At 46.5% G+C, this 22,883-nt stretch overlaps 1 protein-coding gene across 2 annotated transcripts in view; it reads right to left on the reverse strand.

The window, feature by feature from the left end:
• Nucleotides 1-516: 516 nt before the first annotated feature.
• STXBP2 (syntaxin binding protein 2) overlaps nucleotides 517-22,883 on the reverse strand; it is a 37,821-nt gene continuing 15,454 nt past the window's right edge. The window contains exons 2-19 of one of the 2 annotated variants that reach the window (XM_033139655.1): nucleotides 16,980-17,029; nucleotides 15,451-15,532; nucleotides 15,026-15,102; nucleotides 14,561-14,639; nucleotides 13,789-13,892; nucleotides 12,202-12,350; nucleotides 11,618-11,702; nucleotides 8,266-8,396; nucleotides 8,014-8,121; nucleotides 7,379-7,436; nucleotides 6,976-7,041; nucleotides 6,164-6,244; nucleotides 5,806-5,944; nucleotides 5,354-5,460; nucleotides 4,691-4,786; nucleotides 3,178-3,263; nucleotides 2,110-2,267; nucleotides 517-1,410 (exon numbers count right to left, since the gene is read on the reverse strand). In XM_033139655.1, coding sequence (XP_032995546.1) covers nucleotides 1,331-1,410; nucleotides 2,110-2,267; nucleotides 3,178-3,263; nucleotides 4,691-4,786; nucleotides 5,354-5,460; nucleotides 5,806-5,944; nucleotides 6,164-6,244; nucleotides 6,976-7,041; nucleotides 7,379-7,436; nucleotides 8,014-8,121; nucleotides 8,266-8,396; nucleotides 11,618-11,702; nucleotides 12,202-12,350; nucleotides 13,789-13,892; nucleotides 14,561-14,639; nucleotides 15,026-15,102; nucleotides 15,451-15,532; nucleotides 16,980-17,029 — 1,736 coding nt within the window. In that variant the 3' untranslated portion in view covers nucleotides 517-1,330. Of the gene's footprint in view, nucleotides 1,411-2,109; nucleotides 2,268-3,177; nucleotides 3,264-4,690; nucleotides 4,787-4,871; nucleotides 4,905-5,353; nucleotides 5,461-5,805; nucleotides 5,945-6,163; nucleotides 6,245-6,975; nucleotides 7,042-7,378; nucleotides 7,437-8,013; nucleotides 8,122-8,265; nucleotides 8,397-11,617; nucleotides 11,703-12,201; nucleotides 12,351-13,788; nucleotides 13,893-14,560; nucleotides 14,640-15,025; nucleotides 15,103-15,450; nucleotides 15,533-16,979; nucleotides 17,030-22,883 lie in introns of those variants that run through there. The other variant, XM_033139656.1, reaches the window with a different exon arrangement.

Here is a 22,883-nt window from a genome sequence, read left to right on the forward strand (position 1 = left end):
ACTAGCCATGCTGGTTGGGGTTGATGGGAACAACATCTAGAGGGTCACAGGGTCCTCACACTTAGTTTAAGCTCTGGTTTGCTCAAACAAGTCAGGATCAAATCATTATTTTATGTCCCTGGCTTGCTTGAACAAACCAGAGTTGAAACTAACCAGCCCCCCCCCCCAAGTTCAAATGTAACAGGGAACTCTGGTTAGTTTAAAAGTGGAAGTTTCCAATCTCCTTGTGGCTGCGCTAGAAGAGGAGACAGGAGGGAGGAGCAAATGTAACACTAAAGTTTTATGTCAAGTCCAAACTGGGCCTCCCTCATCCTACATGAGGAAGTAGGGAAAGCAGCAGAGAGCAGGGCCACATAAACCTGTAACAAGATCCTAGTGAGAAACAAAAAAATTCCTTAAAGGAAAAAAGGAGCGAGCTGATCCACCATCAAGTGGGATACCATCCTGCCTGCTAACTTGGTTTTAATTGTGCCACTACCAAAGTTTCACAGCTTGATTCACAGAACAAATTATGTAGACAACTTTAATTTTCACATTTATTTATATACACTGGGATTTCTTCAGCAGAGCTAAATAAGTCTCGCAATGCAAGTAGTACACAGCACCTCCCATACATTCATTTCCCCATGTCTTTTAAAAATTACAGTAGCCCTCATCTTATACTAGGTGTCAGCACAACCAGTAGGCCTGCAACACTGGGCATCCAGGAACAGCTACCGCTTCTACATGTTACATAGGATTGGGGGGTGAATGGTCTTGAATCCATTCAAACTTTTCCTGAAACCAACAACAACCAAAAATAAGTTCTTTCAGTGAGCAATTTACCTTTGTCCCCCCCCCCCAAAAAAAAGAAGAAGAAGAATGAGAACCAAGCTGGAGTCTAGACAAAGACATGTGTATAGACATCAAAGCAGCTCATTTCCTGGAAATCCCTGAGGGAGTAAATAACTGCACTGATGAAGGGAGAAGTAGGAGATGCTTATCCATCAGATATACAGTTTACATTTCCCCTCCTTTTGGGGAAGGCTGGGCGGAGGTTGTGGGGGAAGAGGGGAACAGAAAATAAAGTGCAACCAGAAACCTCATCACAGTGTTAAATAAAGGATTCACGTAACAGGTGGCTGGACCCTCGTCTTCGGCCTGGACACTAGACCAGGTCCTCCAGTGTCATGCTCATTCATGATAGCTGGGCTGAAGGAGGGGCCAGTCTTAAAAGGACAGAAGCAAAGTCAGGTGTGTGTGTGAGAAGGCATCTTTTTGAGAATAAAGGTTTATCTGGGCAGATAAACAGAACTGCTGTCAGACAGTCTCTTATGGGCGTGGGATGTTCTTAGGACTTCAGTGGAGCCTGCTCAGTCAGATTGCGCACTTCTTCCAGGAACTGCTTGGGAGTCAGGATGTGGGATGAGCCTGTGTAGCAGAGAAGAAAAGTTGGCAGGGCAACCTTAGAGGAGTCCATTGCACACTGAGCAAACAGGCCCACATGTTAAGAAGCTGCTGCACTCTGCCAGCACCTAGCTCATCATTACTTGCTAGCTCCCACACGACGGACTTCTGGACAGGATTGCTGCCACTGCTCTATATCTCAATCTACAACTGGTTTCTCCAGCCAAGGTTTGAAGAAGAATGTAGCAAACAACCTTCCCAGGTCCATTCCGACACAGTCGGGAGCAGATTTTACCCAAAGAGCTTCAGGACACATGAGTGATACTCAACAAATCCATGTAGTGAAAGATGGCAATATATAGGTTGGCATCAAAACGCTGCGCCCAGAAGCAGCCACACCATCCAGGGCAACCCCTCTTCTCTCTCTAGCGAAGAACTTTTTCTTAAGCCAGAAAAAATTCATTTGTAGAAGCATTACATCTCCCCATTGCATCAATAATGATAATAATGATGATGTTTATATGTATACTACTTTTAACCCCGAAGCCCCCATTGCTAGAAGAGCGCATTGTCTAGTTCCAGAAAACCCGTCTGAATTTGCTTTCTGCTCTGTGTGTTCCAATATATGTCACAAGGAACACCAAGAAAATCCCTGAATCATTTACTTGCCTATGAATGGTTTCCAGCCTAAAGAGTGATCTGTGCCCTCACCAGCACACTTACCAATTAGCACCTCCCACTTTCCATCCGTGGCATCAGTGACTTCATAGGCACAGCGCATTTCCGACATGGTAACTCCCCCCAGTACAAACAGGATGAGGCGGGGTCCTGTCCGGTACTCGGTGGCGGTCTTGGTCTTGTGCCAATGACCAAAGCGAGCACTGAGGGGGGAAAAGATGTTATGTGGGCATAGGGCGCCAGCTGCAAGAAGACTGTCAAGTTAAGTACATGCCAGCTAGCAAAACAGAGTTTTTCTCTCTGTGCTGGGCCTGCTGCTCCTGGAAAGGGTGGCTCCTGCACAGTCTCAGCCCAGGGAACAAGCAACATATTGCTCTGGCGGCTAAGTGAGTTAGAGTTAAGAATGAGAAAAGGAAACCTTAAAAACGGCTTCTACAAAAAATAAAATAAAATGAATCAAACACAGCAGGGCAGGGAAACATAACACACATGGAGTTTTATTTGGAGAAAAGAAGCACTAGCAGTTTCAGATGCAGTTCTCTTGTTCTTTCGTGGTGTATTAGGTCCTGTATCATACTTGGGCATCATAGAACTACGAGGTTTGATGTGACTCATCACAGAGCTGAGGTTTGGCACCACAAAATAGTGCCTGTTCGATCTCTTTCATATTGCAACAACCACCCAATCCTGCTGCACAAACACTCGTGTATAGGGATTATCCCTCTCTCTTACTACTCCCTGCAGCCCCTCCAAACAAATTTAGGCACCATCACCCCCTTCTTTGTCCTTTGCCTGGAGAAGAATAATCCCTACTGCATACTCTGCAGCTGTAGAATTCTCATGTTGTGCCTTATACAGGAAGAGATATTGTCGACCAATAAGTCTCAGGAAGATAAACTCAAAACACTTTTTAAAAGGCTTTTCCTTGGTTCATTTCTCACTTGGTTTAGATTTATTTATGGCCTTTCGTTCCCTTAAAAGGGGGGGGGGGACAGACTTGAAATAAACTTCTGGAATGTAGATGCAAGCCCTGGAACTGTGTGTTTGTGGAGACGTGGGAAGCGGGTGGGAAAGAGAAAGGAGCCATCACAAAATACTTCCACTTTTCCTCACCTCACAGCAGCTTGTGAGGAGGGGCCCGGGGCTGGGCAAGACACATAAGGCCACAACTTCTTGTCCAGCTTGTCCTCGATGACGTCCTGTGAAAACATGAACAAAGGAGAAAAGATCTCTCTTTCTCCTCGTTCTGCTGGAAATAATAAGCTGCAGGGCACATTCCACTGCTCAACTTGACTATTTATTTGGGGTGGGGGTTGGCTTGTTAACAGGCTAAAGAATAAAGGTGAAATATTTTGCACCCCTGAGGAGAACAACAAGGGTTGATTCCACCAGGCAGTTACCACACCATTGGTCAACATTACAGAAGGTGTGGCAGAACATCGTGCTGAACTATCACCACCTATTTGCCAAACTCATTTGCTACTCCAAAATCTCTCCTCTGTGGCAGAAATACTATCAGAATCTCTTTCCCCCCACCCCTCCAAGCATTACTCACAACCAAACCACTCCAGCAGCTCACAGGCACATGGGGCTGGGCTATACAACAACACGGGAATGCTTCATAATGAGGACTTTCAGATTAATCCTTTGTTGACTTTTTACGGTGGGAGCTTAATGTTTTGTGCAGCCCAGCTCACAGAGCTACATACGTGGAGTTGGCTGGGGCGAGAGCAGGCGAAAGGCTCCTTTGATTGGATTTAACTATCAGATTGAAGCTGGATCAATGGGCAGTACCAAGATGAATCGTCAGGGTAACAGCATCCTTGTCAGCGAAGGGCAGCCTGGCCCAAGCGAAGGAATGCAAGCTACACCCGGCCGGCTGCCCACGCCACCCACCCACACCCCATGGCCTGCATGATCCAGAGTGACCACAACAAAAGTTAAACGAGGACAAACACATACAGGAGCCCCCAAAACAAGACAAAATGTAAGGCTGGCCACATTCTCAGACAAGAAGTGGTGAAGGAATGGGAGATGACAAGGACCTAGCACACTGTAAACTTGTTATTTATGGTAGTCACATGGAAGGGCAAAACAGGTCCAGGTGACTTTAATATGGAGAGACTGCACCACAGGCCTTGCCTTAGAATGCTTTCAGTTGGTACTACTCTTTTTTTTTGGGGGGGGGGAGAGAATCAAGTGAACCCCACCAAAATGGGCAGCTCTCTTGCTGCTCTAGAGGGACTGAACACCATATGCAAGCCATCTGCATAACTGGTTCCCAGTCTGGGGAGACAGAAAGGGAAAAGAAAGGAACAGATACCTGCCTTTCCCAGGGTACATCCCATGTTCCTGGATGTGCACTGTAGTGCCCAACTGGGAGCATGAAACTGTTTGAAATGTTGAAGGGTATCAATGCTGGGCTGGCCTCGATTTTTCGCCCTGTGCTCTACATATTGATAGCTTCACCTCTGAAGGGGCTTCTCTTATACAACTGCTCTGCCTCCAAAGGGAGATGCTCTCTGCAGCGAAGTCCCCCAGGACTTATGGGGCAGGTGGCATAAAGAGACCCTCTCCTTTCCTGTAGCATTTCCGACCTTCCCCACCCTGACCCTTGTCTGTGTACCTCCATGACATCCTTAAGAAAAGGAATCCACCGGGAGAGCTGGTAGGTAGGCTCCAGTCGCACTTTCCTTATAGGTTTCATGTGTGCACCAATGTCCTGTGAGGTGAGGAATCAGTGAAACAAAATAAATTAAAAGTTGAAAAGTCAGATTCACTGGAGGAGGGGAGTGGAAAGAGATTCAGGAATGAGCAACTGCTTACCGAACAGGCTCCAGCTGGTTTGGCCAAAGAGACAGGCAAAGAGGCAAAAGAGAAAAAGAACAAAGGAGAATGAGCAGATTGAGGTAGATAGATGGGCAGACAGACAGACAGACAGACGGAAGGACTTCCCTCCCTCAGGAGAGCCACCTTATCAGGAAACCCAGAAGTTACTTCCTGAAAGACCAAGAATTGCCTTGACTCTCAAAGAACACCAGCAACAGCAGAAGCACAACCTGACCCAGGCATAACAGCTTAGGCCAGCCTTCAACTGGTGCTTTCCAGACGTTGCTGACTACCACTCCCATCACCCAGATGGGCTGGCACCAATGGAATCTGGAGTCCAACAACATCTAGATAGCACCACATTGGCTAGCCCTCCTCTTAAGGGCACCAGGTTGGGGGAGGCTGGCCCAGCCACAAGCCACCTGCACAGAGATTGCAACAAAGAATGGGACTGAAATACCTCTGGCATGATGGCGGCCCCCAGGCAGTGCATGTTGTAGAGGATGTCCCTGTCCTGCTGTATGTTGGCATGCTGGATGAGCTTGGTGAGGTTCTCCTCATTGATGCCTATGCAGAGAGAACGCGGCTCAGAAAAACAGCACTCCAGGATGCTAGACATGGCCCTCAGGGTCATGGCGGCACCTGCCCCAAGCAGCTGTACATAAGATATATGGACCCACCCACTTGTGTTGCTGGGTGCTGAGAAAGAGCCCCAACAATAGTCCCATGAACCCATGTCTCAGTTTTTCTCAAGGCAACAGTGGCAAAACTCAAATAATGTCTTGGGAGGAAAGCGGCTGGGTGCCAGGCCTGAGTCTAGATGAAAGCTGCCCTTCCTTTCCGCAGATCAGGCCTTTGCCCTAGGTCTCTGCGGACAATGTAAGGGAGGAGAAGAAGTGGACAAGGGAGTACCGTTCTGGAGGAGGATGCAGAGCAGGATGATGCGGATCTTATCAAACGCGGCCACGTTGGTGTCCAGGACAATCGGCACAATAGTCTTCATGGGGTTTTTGATTTTCTCTCCGTCAACGTCTGTACCTGTGGCTAAGTCCTGGAGGCAGGGAAGACATCCATCAATCCCCTTCTGCTTGGCTGCTCTCATGGAGCCACCTCCCAAGATCACAGGGCAGCATTACTCAAGAAAGCAAGGGAAGATTGTCCATTGCTCTATGTGTCTGTCCATGGCCTGATCTCTGAGTGAGCAAAGTTGGGGGGGAAGTAAAGCTATCCAGCCCCTCCTACGTTGCTCCAGACTCTTTAACATGCTCACCTGCTCCACGCCGCACAACCTCTCCACTGTGCCCTTGAAGGAATTCATGCAGTCCTCTGCTAGGTGCAGATGTGTGGAATACTGCAGGGTGAAGGAGGTGGGGAACGGGGGGAGGGGTAGGAAAATGATTACTTGTTCAGCCAACGAGTTTTTGACCATCCCTTCTCCTTGCCTCACAGTGCAACCTCAATGGGCAAGCAGCAATCTCTGGGGCCTCCTTTACGGGATGGGATGCAACAGACCACTCCTTATGTAAGTGAAGGCTTCTAGCTTTTAGCTTCTATTTAGTTTCATGTTTGTTTTAATGTTTGCATTATACTGCAAGTCGCTTTGAGTCCACTTTTTGTTTTAAAAAGTGCTAGTAAGAACAATAAACAAACCAAGAAATATAAAAATACTGCTCTTCTAAAAGAACAAGCAGCATATCTGTAAGTCCCAAGGTGCTGATTTTGAACTCTAAAGCCTCAAGCAAACATCTTAGGTATTCTTAAGGACCGTCTCCTTCCATGTGAGGCTGCCATGCCTTGCTCTTCTGGGGAGGCCCTGCTCCATGTTGGCCCTGCCATCCAGTTGCTCTCTCCTAGCCTTCTAAAGCCAGGTAGAAACAATTAAAAACTATTTGGAAATGTACTGATATACTTCCGGTATTTTAATTCCTGCTAACTGTTGCTGAATGGTTTCTGGATTTATTTTTGTTGTTGATCTGTTTGTTACTTCCATGAGCAGTAGGTGCTCTGAGAGTGGAAAGGTGGTGGTGGTGAGAATAGAATATTCAAAGCAAAATGACAGTCCTGGTGCCTTGCATCTGTTACCTTGTGTAATTCTTTCTGGTACTGGGGCATCTTCTTCAGGATCTGAGACAGGTCTTTAATGTTGGCCTAGAAAGGGAAATGGAGAAACCAGCAATGCCAAGATCAGGTGGCATCAGAGATATGGACCAAAAACAACTTTCCCTACACTAAGAAGATCTGCAGGCTGGGGGATCCCAACTCAGTTAACTCTTACCCAACCCCACGTATCCTGGAGCTTCCAGCCAGCAACACTTGAGATCTCCATGAAAGTGAACATGGAAGCTTCAAGTGCTGGGGAGTTTCAGCTAAGCAGCTCCAGCCTTGTTAAGTTGCTGGATGGGACACTGCCAGGGAGCCTCTCTGACCTCCCCAGGGGAAGAACGGCTAGAAGAGTAACACATAGGCATCAGCCTAGCAGCCTCACCTTGTCTGTGGTGAGTCTCTTGCTCTCACAGAAGGTCCGCAGGAGCTCAGTCACTTTCCTGTGGAAGGAAGTCACATTCATGGCTTACTCAGGAATGGGCTACAGCCAAACAGAAGGCAGGCAGAAGGGCCATAGCTCAGGGGTAGGGCATCTGCTTCGCATGCAGAAGGTCCCAAGGTCAATCCCCAACATCTCCAGATAGGACTGGGACAGACCGCCACCTGAAACCCCGGGGAGCTGCTGCCAATCAGTGTAGACAATAGAGCTAGAGGGACCCAATGATCTGATTCAGTATAAGGCAGCTACCTATGTTCCTAACAACTCCCAGAGATCTGACTCTCAGGCTCTGCAATATACAGCAGTGCTCCATGCAGGCTGCAAAAGTCAGAGCTCCCGACAGCAGAAGGGATGTTAATATTAGGGGTAGCAGCAGCGCCGGGGTAGGAAGACTGTTTTTCCTATTACCACCTGATTCAGTCTGGCTGCCGACATAAGTTGTAACCCAAGTGGACCTGGGAAGTGAGGCAACAGCCATCAAAATAATTGATTCAGACACATCAGGGATAGGTTACTTCCAGCAACTGGGAAGCAGAGCACGTATGTGTGTTTGTGCGCACACACAAACAAGTTCTCACTTGGAGACGTCGGCAATGTGCATATGGCGCAGATCCACCCACAGGTCATCGTCTTCATCCAGCAGTACCACTTTTTCTCGTGAGTCGCTGATGCCTGTGGATTCATACCTGGCAGGGTTGAGGAAAGGCAAGAGGGGAAAAAGGCTTTGGTAAGACACACATGGCTGCTACCTGAGCAAGGAGGCATTCTCCCCCTCCAGGGATTTCTACCTTTGCGCTCTTGCCACCACCACCACCACCACCGGACCTCACCTATACGTATCGTTCTCAATGTTGAGCAGGTCATAGGCCATGGCCTGCAAGGTGAGCTCATGGAGAAGCGGAGATACCAGGTCACAGCTCCGGTCTACAATCAAAAGCTGAGAGCGAGATTTGTCAGGACCCTAAGAGTGGATGGAAAAGGGAAGGCGAGGAGAGAGATTAGATGCCATTTGAGGCCAGCACCAAGCAGCCCAGAAAGAAAGGCTGTGTGCTCCACTTCCCTGGGCCTCGCCTCCTCCCTCCCCACCCCCGTAAACCTGCCTGCTGCACTAGCTACCAGTTGCGTGCAACCTCTCCAGCAAGCTCAGGGCAGAGGGCATGGTCAGAAATGCAATTATTAAAATGTACAAAATCCCTTCCCAATTGGCAGTGCACAATCCCATTAGTGCAGAGATGACTCAAAACATGTTGGGCTGTACACGCCGCAAAGGAAAGAAGCCATCACTGTGAGCCACAGACCTGCCTGTTATCTGGGGTAGAAATTCTGCCTCTGGTGCTCTTTTACAAAAGTTCTTTAGGGTTTGCTTGGACAATGGGGACTGCCTATAAATCCTTTCACATATATCTACTAGAAGTCAGCATGGATGAGGCCAAATTTGCAAGTTTAAAAAGGAGACACTGCATTCCGAAGTATTTAGGCTGCCTTGATGACAGGAAAAAATATCTCTATGAATGCAGCAGCAGCAGCAGGTTGGGGGCTGAAAACAAACTATCCAAAATTGCAGCCCAAGTCAGGCCTTCAAATCCCAACGCTAAGTCTCATTTCCCAGCAATCTTCAAGCCTAGTCAGAATGAGCACAGGAATGTACCTTTACACATTTGTGCAGAACAAAATAAAATAAAAAAATCTTTCCAGTAGTACCTTAGAGAACAACTAAGTTTGTTCTTGGTATGAGCTTTCGTGTGCATGCACACTTCTTCAGATACCTATCTGAAGATACTATCTGAAGATACTATCTGAAGAAGTGTGCGTGCACACGAAAGCTCATACCAAGAACAAACTTAGTTGGTCTCTAAGGTGCTACTGGAAAGATTTTTTTACTTTATTTTGTTTTGACTATGGCAGACCAACACGGCTACCCACCTGTAACTGGAACATTTGTGCAGTACATTCCTATGCCAGCAGGTGGCCACACAGACACACAGCAGTGTCCTATAGATGCTCTTTTCAAATGAATCAAGAAACACTGCAGACAAGGAAGGTAACTCCGAGCAAGGGTAGCCCATGTTGTGCTCCCCAGGTGTCGTTGGACTGTAGTTCCCAACATCGCTTCCTACTGGCTGAACCTGATAAGAGTTGGCAGTCCAATAACACCTGAATGGCACCCCTGGGTTAAAGGCACTTGCAGTACCTTTGCTGTGGCCACACCTCCTTCAGAAGCCACACTGTCAAGGCTACCCTCAGTCTTCCCAAAACAGTAGAACTATTGCTGATCGTGGGCAGTACCTCTTGTTCCCTGCCCTGTGAGATAATTATTGTTTGAGGGGAAAGCTGCTTCAAAGCAAATTGTTCCCTGCAACTAGCACTGCAGTAGCACATCCTTTGGGCTGGAGGTGGTGGCTCCATCAATATCATGGGAACATAATGGATGATTTCTGTGACATCAGCTGGAAGTGAGCTACAAGTCCCTTTCCCTCTTATGCACATAATTTTGAAATCCCCAGAACATGAAGAAGTTAGCCGTAATTCCTGCTAACATAACAGTCCCTGACATACTGTCAGGGAACCGTCAGAGCCCAGTGGGGTGGTGGAAGGGCTCTGCAAGGCTGAAGGTTCCCAACCCCACCGGAGCAGCAGGGAGACATCCTGCGGGAGTGACAAGCAGGAAGAAAGCTCTGTGGGGAAGGGGCTGTGGGATGCTCCAGGTTCCCAACACCGACCAAGCGGCTCAATGGAGGAGGGGGCAACAGCAGTTCCGTCACCCCAATTGCATAGAGGGGTGAAACGAAGGGATGAGAGGAGGAGACTTGGGGTGCCCAAGTTCTTTTGTTGGGGGCACTCTCAAAAAGCGCCACTTCCGGCATCTGAGAGTGACTGAGACAGTCACAGACTTTTGAGCTCTGCATTGTATATAGTTGTACAATAAATCCTGTAAATAAGAGGATCTGGAGTGTGGACTCTTTACTCGTGAGAAGCCACTACAGAAACCTCACACATACCTGTGGAAAACAACTATTTCCAGCAAGCGAGACCAGTCCTGGTCTGCCCCCTTTCTTTATAAATGGGGATTCGAATATCATTGCAAATGCCAAGAGCCAATGTTTTTGCCCTTTGGCTGTTCTTGTCTCTAATTCCCATCAGCCCCAGCCAGCACAGCCCAACCACCAGGGATGATGGGAGTTGTAGTCCAACATCATCTAGAGGGCACCCTGGCCTAGAACTACTGCAGCAACACCAGAAAGAAATGGGACTCAAAGCCAGAGGGAAATGCCCTGTCTGGAAGTCGTCTTGCACAGGACATCTTAGGCTTCCAACAGTGAGGTTCCGTAAAATGGAACATTTCAGTGCCAAACTAAATGATGGATGAGCCTCTCCAGGTATTTTGCTTCGTTCATCTTTTTTTGAAATGAAATACGGCAGCGGGAGGCCTGATCACAGCAGCACTGTATGCCTGTGCAACTGTGTGCACTTTAACCCTTTCCCCATAGACCTTTTTTTTTTTTTTTGGATCATCATACCTCCTTAGTGCCTTTTTCACTCATGAGAAAAAAAGGTTGTGGAGAGCAGTGAAGAAAGATGGCCCGTGGGGAAGGGGCTAAAGTAACCATGCACTTATACATACACAGTCCCTGTTGTGATAAAACTTGCAGCCTCCACCTGCTGTGTTTTAGTTTTAATAACAAATGGAAATAAAATGATGGGGAACTTTTTGCCCATCTACTTTGGTTCTTAGTACATGCCTAAACCCTCACAGGCAGCCTCTGCAAAGAGCACATCTTGTGGGTGTTTGGCAAGACACCCGGCATCCAGTTAAATGGAACATGCTAGCCATCAAGGGCAGGGCTTGGAGGAGAGGAAGGCAGTGGAGTGGTCAGGCTACACACCCAATTGTCCACCCGTGAATTAGTCACAAAGCTGAAGGCCAGCCATTAGCCACCCTGCCCCAACTTAGGCACGGCCCAGGTTGTTTTTCATCTCTGCGTGGAGGAAGGTCACTTCTGCATTCTCCTGCACTCCAAGGGAGTTTCCCCAGATCTCTCCTCAAGTCATCATACTTGTGCTCTGCCAGTGAAATCTTCGCTGCAGGGCTTTCTGAAATTGTATCAGAGCAGCTGACCTCCCACTGCCTTGGCCTCTAGCTCTAGCTCCACAGGCTGTGGAAAAAACGCTAGGATTGCTCACCTCTCCCATGGTGGGGTTGTCTGCTTTGAAGGCATTCAGTTTTGCCAACACTGCATGGGCCAACAGGCAGCATTCTTCAGAGCCACTACAACAAAACATGCAACAGGGTAAGGCTTTTGAGGAGCACTGCTTCCTCCACTGGATATGGCAACAAGGCGAGCAAGTTATTTCATCAACAGATAAGCACCCTGGTTCTCACCCCCTCTCTCTGTAGTAGAACAGGCACCTGGCAGTGAAGTGAACCCCCATCCGGAGCAGGTGGCCAAGGATTCCTTACCATTCCAACAATAAGTTGCAGGACACTTCCTCACTCCATAATGCAGCCTTCCCCAACCTGGTGCTCTTCTGATGTTTTGGAGTACTGTGCTGATGGGAGTGTACTCCAAAACTTCAGGAGAACAGTATGCCAGGAAAAGCTGGTGTAATGAATAGTTGGGTTTTCTCTCATTGTAACCCCTAATATAAGACCCCCACCAACTTCTCTGCAAAGCATTATGGCCTGTTATGCTTCTTGTCCACATCCTCCTGATATCACAAGTTCCCTGTCCCCTCCCTCCCACTCCTCAGTATGCAGTGGTACTGACTTCCTGTAGCGAATCGAAGGGTACTCCTTGAGGGTATCGCATAACGTGGCAATTTGCTCTGCCATCCTTTCTAAGTGATTGTTCTTATCCTCCCTGCAGTAAGGGCTAAAGAGATGGTGGAAGTTCTGGGGGCTGTCAAGGATGTACACCTAGAAAGAGAAAAAACGGGAGAAAGGGAATAATACACTAGTGGTCTGTGAGGAAGACACCAGGAACCTACACTGTGCTCTAGCAATGCTCTTTCACAACAATCTCTAGAAAAATCACAGAAGTGCCCATTTCCCAAGAAATATCTTTCTGAAAACAGCCTCTCCCTGGATTACTGTGTTTGAAAACATCACCTCCTACGCTGTATGTCAATGGGTGCAAACATGACAGGGCAACCTGTATCTTGAAATCCATCTCATCATAATCTCATAATCCAGCACATCACACGATCATCACTGGGGCAAGAGCTAATGGTTATTTGTGAACTCTGAACATGCAACACTTTAAAGCCATTAAAAGCTGCTGGGTCCTTGGATCTCTGAAGCCTCTGAAGTGCTGTAACAGGTCCTGGACCTGTACAGGCCTCCAGTTGGCATCCTTCCCTCAAGCTCTTTGGGGCTCTCATTCATCACTTGTACAGGGACTATCTAGCACAAAACAGGCTCATCTGGCAACTTGCTTGAGGTGATGAGAGCATATTAAGCTCTATAAGCAGCTGCAAGACAATCTGATGAAAGGCGAGGAGTAATTGCTAAACCTCAGTTCCCTTTTCTTTGTAAACTTTTGACTTCTAGTTAACCTTTTAATAAAACAGTTATAGGTTTTTTTAAAAAACCCCAGAAAAGTTCACACGAGTTGCCTGTGAACCCATCCACCCAAATCTAGTCCTGCACCCCAATACTGAGAATGATTCACTTGCAGCAGAAGTGAACACCAGAGGTATACTTGACCAGCATTATTAGGCAAGATGCTGTTCTCAATAGTTTGGCAGAATAATTAAAATCTAAATTCTCTTGCTAGTCCCTACTAGCTGAAATGGTCACTTAAGTAACAGTCTGATACTTTTTCTGCAATTACTTAGCAGCTAAGCTTCCATTATCGGAGCAAGCACAGCATGCATCCAGCCACACGGATGAATCCAAGCTACAATCTGTCCTCAATTTTAAGCACATATGGCTTCTTCCAGCCTTCCCCAACCTGGTGCCCTCCACATGTTGTTGGAATCCAACTCCTTTCAGTCCCAGCTAGCATGGGCAATGGTCAGGGAGGATGGGAACTGTAATTCAAGGACAACTGCAGCACACGAGGGTTGGGTAAGTCTATCTACCCAGCTGGATTGTTCCTTCCCAGCTAACTAAGATGTGGCCAAAGTATAAACTACTAAGGGAGGCCTGTGGGGCGTATATCACGCACCTCAAGAAATCTCAATATCAAGGCTGCCACCTCAAATTTTGTACAGCCACACAAGAATTCCTGCGCATGGTGCCCCGTGTTCTTAACAATGGCAACATCCCTCATGCAAAACATTACAATGACAGAGCCGCTGCCCATCCATTTGCAAGCGATTCTAGTCCACCCTCTGCTCATCCCTCGCCTCACCTGTGATTCATAGGGAAGGAAGGCAACATTTATTTCCTTGAGTGTTTTGATGGCTTTGGTGATTCGCGATTTGCCAAGCTCATTGAAGAGGTTCTCAGGGCAGGCTGAAAGTCAAGGAGGAGGAGGCAGGAATTACTCTGATTTTCCCCATTCCCCTCACCAAACTAACTGCACAGCAAGTTTCCTTAGGTAACAGCCCCCCACCCCACCCCACTCCGACAGCTACCAAGGTGGAAAACAAAGGGTTGCAGTGTTACATGTGGGCCCAGAACTGTAGGCCACCCTGAGCAGTGCTGGTCAGCGTCTTCCTTTACTTCTCCCCAATGCTGACTAGAAAACTCATGGGAAGTTCCAAGAAGCTCACAAATAGGGCACTGAGAAGGACCGAGACTTCTCCTCTTCAAGCAGAAGCATCAACTTCTCTCCAAGCCATGTGACACGGGAGGCTCAGGGACATACTTTTGGAGTCATCCAAAATGCACATGCCCACTGGGGCCAAAACACATTGAACCCTGTTGATAATATGTCAAGCAACAGTATGTGCTTCGGCGCACAGTCCAAAACCTACAGCTATGAGTGGAATTTGTGGCGGGAAGGCCTTCAGGTAGGCCAGGAATGCCCTCGATGACCGGAAACGCCACGGGACCAAAGCCAAATCTCTCAGTAGGATTATGGAGTGTTCCTCTATCCCACCACATGCTCATCTCTCTCCCTTCCCGGAACAAGCCTTGACCTGCCTTCCTGTTTGATTAGGAGCAGGCCCTGAACTTACTGTCAGTGAAGAAGACATGGGCAGCCTTGTATGTGAAGGTGGGAGTGGCTTTGAAGTCGTTTATCAGAGCATGCACAGACTGCAGAAGGAAAATGGATGGTTAGCAACAGCTATATCTGCATTTCAGCTTCCATCGCTAGCTTCCCTCACCCTGGTTTCACAAACAGGGATACTCCAGCCATACCAGGAATACTTAAATTGGACTGATTTCTCGGAGAAGCAGATTTCCTGGCCTATGGGGATTATATGGAACCCACAGGGGCTTCAGGAAACAGTGGCAGGCGGCCAATGACACCTGCCCCACTTGCCCACAGTTCTTCCCACCAACTTCCTCCCTTCCTAAGGGCCTCCAATGTTGAAATAAGGAACTGGGTGACTATTGTGGGATTTCCCCTCTATCAAGTGGCACCTGGAGGATCTCTGCAATTCAGTGTCTGCCCAAGTATGCGGAGATTAAGGACCTACCGTCTCAATGGGGCTGATCAAGTAGATTGCTTCCAGGCTGGGGAGGGGCTCTCTGCGCTTGTTAATGTCTTCAATAACTGGAGAAAGGAAATGCATTTGAGATGTCTGAATTTTGGATGGGAAAGAAAGAAAGAAAGAAAGAAAGAAAGAAAGAAAGAAAGAAAGAGGATGGAGGGGAACGATGACACCAGATTCACTGACTTGACTAAAAGCATGAAGGTGCCAAGAAGAGCAGGTTTCTATTTTGTTCCAGGATTACACTATGTAGCAAGTTGCAGATCCAGCTTACTTTCAACTGATATACATATAATTCATTGGAATGGAAGGGAGGTGTCAGTACCAGAGAGAGGATAGGGGCATTTCTCAAAGTGGTATAAGCCTCTGATTAAAACAAAGCATACAAGGCTCTTGCTCAAGTCACTCACTTGTGATTCCTTCAGCCAAAAGGTCTGACATCTTAAAACAAGATGAGAGAATGCGAGTGCTCGGATGATCCATAACAAGTACCTGCAGGGACAAAGAGGGGAAGAACGATGGGAGTGAACACAAATCTGGTGGTCCACAAGGAAGCCATTTTTAACTGAGAAGAGAGATTTTTTAAAATTAAAATAATAATCACACCACTAAAAAGGCAGCATGGCAGAATCAACAAGTTCATGCTTGCTCCACCCCATTTCTTCCTGTGCTATAGAATTATCAACCCGCCTATCCTGTCCCACCCAATTCCATTATAAGCTATTAGACTCTGCTTTCTTTCTAGAAATGAGCATGGAAAATTTTCAATTCTTACATATTCTGGGGCTAAAAGCGGCCCCAGCATAGAGTAGCTAATGGGATAGGGTTGGAGGATCCACTGTGGACTACTGGAGATATATTTTGCTTGTAAAAAGGTCTGCTGGTTAAAGCATTCCAAAGAGAGGACAATTTAGTGACTTAACCTTACACAGTTTCCCCATCAGCTCTTACATTCAGGATTATGGGAGCATCAGATGGTTTTCTAGGGCAGAGATGGGGAACCGGTGGCTCTCCAAATGGGATTTGACTCAAGATCCCATTAATCCCAGCCAGCATGGCTGGGGATGATGGGAGTTGGAGTCCAATAATATATGGAACGCATGGGTTCCCCATCTCTGTTCTAGGTGCTAAAGACCTTTTCACTTGTACCAGAGAAAGCTCTACAGAACATATCAATTCAGGATGTACTGAGTCTCATAAACCAGCTTCCTGATGTTTGTGGTGTGGGGAGGGGGTAACTCCCAGGTCTGCTTTCTAACCCTTACAAGATTTTCAGCTGCTACAACACATAATCAGCCACAGCAAAAAAGGGAACTCTTTCTCTCAGTCATATTTGCAGTCTACAGGGGCAACAGAGAGATCAATACTTTCCCTTTCTGAAGGAAGAAATCAGAAAAAGAATTACAAGTCAGCTCTACAGAAGTCACGACAAGCCCTTGGAGAACCAGTGGAGCAAAGCTAATTCCAATAACCTCTTTGGTCTGTTGACAGCCAGTAATTTCATGGCTGACCTGGCAATGCACCCTTCTTATGTCAGCAAAAGTTATGGGGAGTTCTAGGAACTGTAATTGCCACGGAAGACACAAGTGAACACATGGCATGGCCCAAATAATAACTATACACTTGCTACATTGCAGATTAAGTGTGGACAGCAGTGGTCTGACTGAATTAAGCAACTTTGTAGTGCCCAGTAGAAGTGCAGGTAATTTTTATTAGTAGGCTGAGAGATCACCATGAATCCTGTAGACCAGTGATGGCCAAACTTGGCCCTCCAGCTGTTTAGGGACTACAACTCCCACTATCCCTAGCTAATAGGAACACTGGTCATGGATGATGGGAATTGTAGTCCCAAAACAGCTGGAAGGCCAAATTTGGCCATCACTGGTCTACAGGGTTCATGGTGGGCTGCACACAAGTGGGCTGCAGCAACACTTTTTACCTTCCATTCTCCTTCCTTCTTCATGCTGCGGATGACATCGTTCAAGATCTCTGAAAGGTGAAAGAAAGCTCTGAATTAGCACTGAGGCAACTAAATAGATGCAATTAGAATAACTGGCTGACTCCTGTGCTGGAGAGTGATAAGCAATGCCTCTGACCACCCCAGTGTAGACATCTTCTGTGACTTTCAATAAGCAGAGTCTAACTTTACTGTCTGCAAAAGACAAAGTGGGAACACATCTGCTGTGATTCACATGCCCTGTGGGGGAGCCCTCCGAGCAGCAGTTTTTAAGGCACTAGGAGAACTGTACCCCTAACCTGGTGGAGCAGTTAGCTTCCAGGTTTCGGAGGTGCAGGGGAAAGATGTGGAGTAGGAACATAGGCGTCTGCCTTGAATAGTATCAGACCATGGCTCCATCTAGCTGTCTACATGTACTTGCTGGAAAGAAGGAGAAGAAGAAGAAGAGTTTGGATTTGATATCCCGCTTTTCACTACCCGAAGGAGTCTCAAAGCGGCTAACATTCTCCTTTCCCTTCCTCCCCCACAACAAACACTCTGTGAGGTGAGTGGGGCTGAGAGACTTCAGAGAAGTGTGACTAGCCCAAGGTCACCCAGCAGCTGCATGTGGAGGAGTGGAGACGTGAACCCGGTTCCCCAGATAACGAGTCTACCGCTCTTAACCACTACACCACACTGGCTCTCAAGACAGGTCTCTTTCTCAGCTTAACCTGCAGAATGAACCTGGGATCTTTTGCATGCAGAGCATATGCTCTGCCCATAGAACAACTGCCTTCCTCACTTCAGACTGTCTGAGACCAGGGTATTTAAGAAAATGGCCTTCTCCCATATGGATATGTCAGGTGAACCAGAGGACTGGGGCGGCATCTACCAGGGGCTGGACCTTTTCAGTGCTGGTGCTTCAAGTATGGCGATCTGCCCCCTTATCAGCTCAGCTTGTGTCATATTTAACATCATTTAGACACCAGGTGCTTTGGAAGAGTTTGCTGCCATTAGGAAACACTGCTTAATTGCTGCTTTATCACTGTTTTAAGCACACACCGTACTTTGAAAACATTTTATTCAAAAGCTGGGTCTGAAATGTTTTAAAGTGATTGGATGAGTCCCCTAACACGACATTTCCACTTTATGGATGGGACAGAAGTCAGGTATATCAGTCATCAGGAAATTAAACAGGCGCTTCTCTCTAATCAGAACACACTCTGCATTCTCCTTCATTAAGTGTTCAGTCAGTAATGATTTTTTATTTTTTTTAAACCTACCAACAGCCTTGATACTGAACCAAGAACTACAGGTGTTCGCACTTCTTCAAAAGTTATACTTTGGGGTCATCGGTGGGAGAGAAGCAAGGCTCACTACAGATAGTTTACTAGCAATAAAGACAACAAATCATGAGCCTGACTGCTCTCTATCGAGGACTGGCAGGTGGTGAGCCAACAATGCCCAGAATGGCAATGTCAATACATCTTTCTTTGTGCTCCAGCACTGCTCACCAGATATAGGTAGTTTTTAAGTAAGATTCACTAAGGGCTGATTCATACATTACAGGCACAGTGTGGTGGTTGATTACCTCTGCCTGGAACCTACACTGCACTGGTGATGTCTGAGCAAACAGACCTGGGTGGGTGGAGGTGGATCACAGTCTCTAAGGCCAAATGGAGAGATGGAGGGGACTGGCAGACCCATAGGCCAAAGCTTGTTCTCACTGCTGTAGACCATGGATGGGGAAATTGTGTCCCATCTAGATATTGTTGGACTACTCTAGCTATGCTGGCTGGGGCTGATGCAAGCCAGAGCCCAACTCTGCCTGGAGGGCCACTCATTATCCACCCCTGACCTAGGCAATAGCTAGTGAGACAAAATGAGGGGCAGACCCACTCTTTTGGTAAAGGGTCACTGCCAGCCTAAGAGCATGTGATGATCACCAAGATAAAATGGGGTCAACTCTCTGAGCCAGACAAGCTAAAAACAAAAACTGGTCAAAGTTTTCTAGGATCAGCTATGTGATAAATGTTGCTGACGAACAAGGGTTACAGTCATTATCTCTAGTCTAAGGCATAAGGAAGTGGCATCCTCAGTGGGGAGGTAGCCTGCACAAAATGACAGAAAACAAAAAATGCTTCTTCTGCAGTGAAATGATCTTCAGTACTCCAGTTCAACTGATCTTATCTCACACCGTATCTCCCTCATTACAACACACTAGTTCATCCATGACATTGGGGGGGACGGGGGGGGGGGACAAGAGCAAACAGTTCCATTTTCTAAACTTACTCTGATCTCTAATACAGTAAACTGACAAGTCTCCCTCGGGAGGTTATGGACTCTCTTTCCTTGGAGGTTTTAAAGAAGAATTTGGATTGCCATCTGTCATGGATGCCCGGAGAGTCACATTTTAGACATTAAAAAAAAAGATTGCTCAGGATTTTAACTGGTTTTATATCTACTGCTTTTTTTGTATTTTTACTGTTGCTATGATTATTGCTTTTGTTTCTGATGTTTTTGATGATGTTTTTGATCTGTTTTATATTTTTTTATGGTTCTCTTTTGCAGACTATCTTGAAAATTAGATTAATAAAATTATTTTTAAAAAAATAATGGATGCTTTATCTGAGACTCCTGCATTGCAGGGAGCTGGACTAGATGACTCTTGGGGTCCCTTCTAACTCTACAATTAAATGGCAGAAGTTTCCCCCTGGATTAACCAAAAGTGCTTCCTGTCTCAACAACTGCACGCCATCTTAAATCAGATCTTGTGAGCTGTAATGCTGATATACGTGATGATTCACTCAAAATCCAAACCCAAGATTGAATTAATGGATGGGAATGAGATATGGTATCCATTCTGACAATCCCCCCCCCCCCCCTGTGTGTGTGTGTACATAGTTCATCTGGGGTACTAAATCCAAGACGCCTGAAACTGATGCCTCTGAATTAGTGTCACATGTTAATAGAGTGCTAAGTCTTTTTAAATTAGACACTCAAGGTGCTTTGAATGCTCCACGTGCCCAGCCCAAAACCACATAAATGAACACAAACACGATAACTGGACAGGTTGAATTAAAAAGAGTAACTGGTAATACTTGTTTAAAAAGAGTTGTGACAATGAGCAGAGAAGAAAACAAGGCTATAAAACTACCAGCTGTGACAAAGTGAAAATTCTTTGGAGGAATCCAGCTGCCAAACTAGAGCACTGACTGAAGAAAGGCAGTGAAAAGTACACGAGGGGGCAACCAAATCAGAAAGACCCTGGATATGCCACCGGCCACATTACCATAGACAATACAAATAAAATGGTTCTGACTCAGAAACCATTCTTAAAAAACAAACAAACAAACAAACAAACAAAAAACCCACGCATATACTAGGGGCTGTGACTCTGCTTGCTCTGCTTTCCAGCTCCCTACTATTCCTGCCACATTAACTCCATGGAGCTTCCCCTTCCCATCCCATGCAACTACTGTATTAACTTTGCTTGTCCCCTTCCCAGCCACATTTCTAAAGCCACTTTTCTATTCCACAGCCCTGTTTTGCACCCATTTTCACCTTCACCCCCCATGTCTATGCCTCCTCTCTCCTTTCCTTTGTGCAACCCCTCCTGCATGGTAAATTCATGTATTTTCCTCTTCCCACACACTGAAATTACTAAGCATCCATTTTATCATTTGCTCAATTATGAATCCAACATTCCCTCCTATTCTTCAGATCCTTTCATGTCCCTGCTTTCATCTTCAAACCCTTTCCCCGTGCCTCCTACCCCTTCCTTTCCCCCCTGTTTTTGCAAGCCCCCTTTCCACCGCCACTCCTTTTACTCCCTCTCTTCCTTCTCCTCAATTTCTCAACTTTCCCTTGCACACAGGCCACCCCCCACCCCAATTTCCGTGCCTCCTCATCTCTCCTATTCCGCAGCCCCTTTGCACACACACTCCATGCGGTATCTTTAAGACAAACAGAATCATAACAGCAAGCCTGTCAGGGCTCATCCACACTTCCTTTTGTGCTGAGTTTCTAGGTACAGGTCTGGGCTTCACAGGTCTATGTCTGAGTGTGGCGTTTGTGTGTGTCCCAGTGCTTCCCCCTGCATTTTATTGCTGAATTGGAGTGGCGTGGGTATGACAGACTTATTTTAGAATGCTGGCTTTGAGCTCCATGTTCTGAGCAGGACAATGCCGTGACACTTCACGAGGGGCGAGCCTGGGCAGTGGGCAAGAGCTGAAAATGAGCAGCACAGAAGGCATACACAGCTGGAGAGAGACTTCACTATTTGGATAAGCTGTGGGTGGTCTGTTTCATGCCCCAGGACAGTGGACTATGTGCTTGTGAATCACAATCTTGGTGTTATGAAGACAAGAGGCTCAGGGCAGCCAAGGGGCTAGAGAGACAGTGTGAAAAAACAAATCACTTTGGACAATTCCTATCAGCATTGGGTGAGAAGACTAGGCCAATGAACAGTAATGGTAATGGAGGGGTGTGGGGGGAGTACCAAAATTTAACACAAGCAAATGCATATTAGGATCAACTTCCTATGTCGACCTTGCGGCTAGGTAATTTGACTTTGGATACAATTATCTACTGTTTATTCATCTCATCTATATTGTGCATCTAATAATATGCCACAGGAATTGTCATTTAATAAACTACTTCGGTATTTGCTACCGATTAGAATTTCTGCTGAGAAATACAATCTTTTAAGTGCGTTTCAGGCTTGTAAAATAGTAATTTCATTTTGTTTCATGACTGATGCCCCTTCCCTGACAAGAAGCTAAAACTCTTCTGGTCTTTTTGACACTATATGAGCTCACAGGACCTGCTTCAGATTCTGCTGTCTTCCCCCATGGTATGCAAAGTATGCCCCCACTCCAAACATGAACCCCAAAACACTGTACTCTCCCTTTGCAAGATGAGGTCCATGACACCCAACCCTGGGCATCCTATATATTAAGAAGTGCCACTGAGCACATGGCACTTTCTGGCAACAGATTGGCCCTCTCGATTTCAGCACTGTACTGCAAAGTAGCACAGATCAGATGCAGGATGGAAAAGCATAGAAGGTGGCTCCCCGAAACTAATCCACCCTTCACCCCTGCCCTTTATTTTTAACTACGTCACATATGTCTCTTACTATTCTTGAACAGATAATGCAAGTTACAACCAAAATCATAGCAAGCCCTTGTGATACTAATTGTACATGTCAGAGAAATTCCGATGAGCAATCCTCTTTCAAACTACCTTCTGTCCAAGAGACAAACTGCCCATTGTGCACGAAGTGTTTCTGGGAGGAACAGATGTGGGAGGGGGCTTGGAGTAGAAAAACGACCAATTCTCACCCCTAACCTCCAACTATGGCAGTGTTTTTCAACCACTGTTCCGCGGCACACTAGTGTGCCGCGAGATGTTGCCTGGTGTGCCGTGAGAAAAATTGAAAAATTACTTTATATATAGTCAATATAGGCACAGAGTTAAATTTTTTAACATTTTCTAATGGTGGTGTGCCTCGTGATTTTTTTCATGAAACAAGTGTGCCTTTGCCCAAAAAAGGTTGAAAAACACTGAACTATGGGCTCATCTCAAAGATGCGTCAAGAAAAGCAGTCACAGAGACAGCTACATTTGTAGCTTGCAATTTGTAGCTTGCTTCTAAGCCACAGTTATGTCCTTGTTTGAACTACGTGGGGCAATGGAAAACTGTTTATCTATGTCATTAAAGAGCTTCTCTATTCTTCTATTAACCAAGTTTAGCCTCAACTCCAATCTCAATTAGCTCAGCTCTGCTGTCTGGCAGTTTCCATTCCACACCTGCTTTGTGAGAAAGAAGGGAAGGTTGCTATCATACCCACACCTGGCAGCTAGCATTGCAGTGCTTATTGCATCAGGCAACATGATAAGCAGA

This window comes from Lacerta agilis, chromosome 2 (genome assembly GCF_009819535.1).
Source record: "Lacerta agilis isolate rLacAgi1 chromosome 2, rLacAgi1.pri, whole genome shotgun sequence".
Taxonomy (NCBI): Eukaryota; Metazoa; Chordata; class Lepidosauria; order Squamata; family Lacertidae; genus Lacerta; species Lacerta agilis.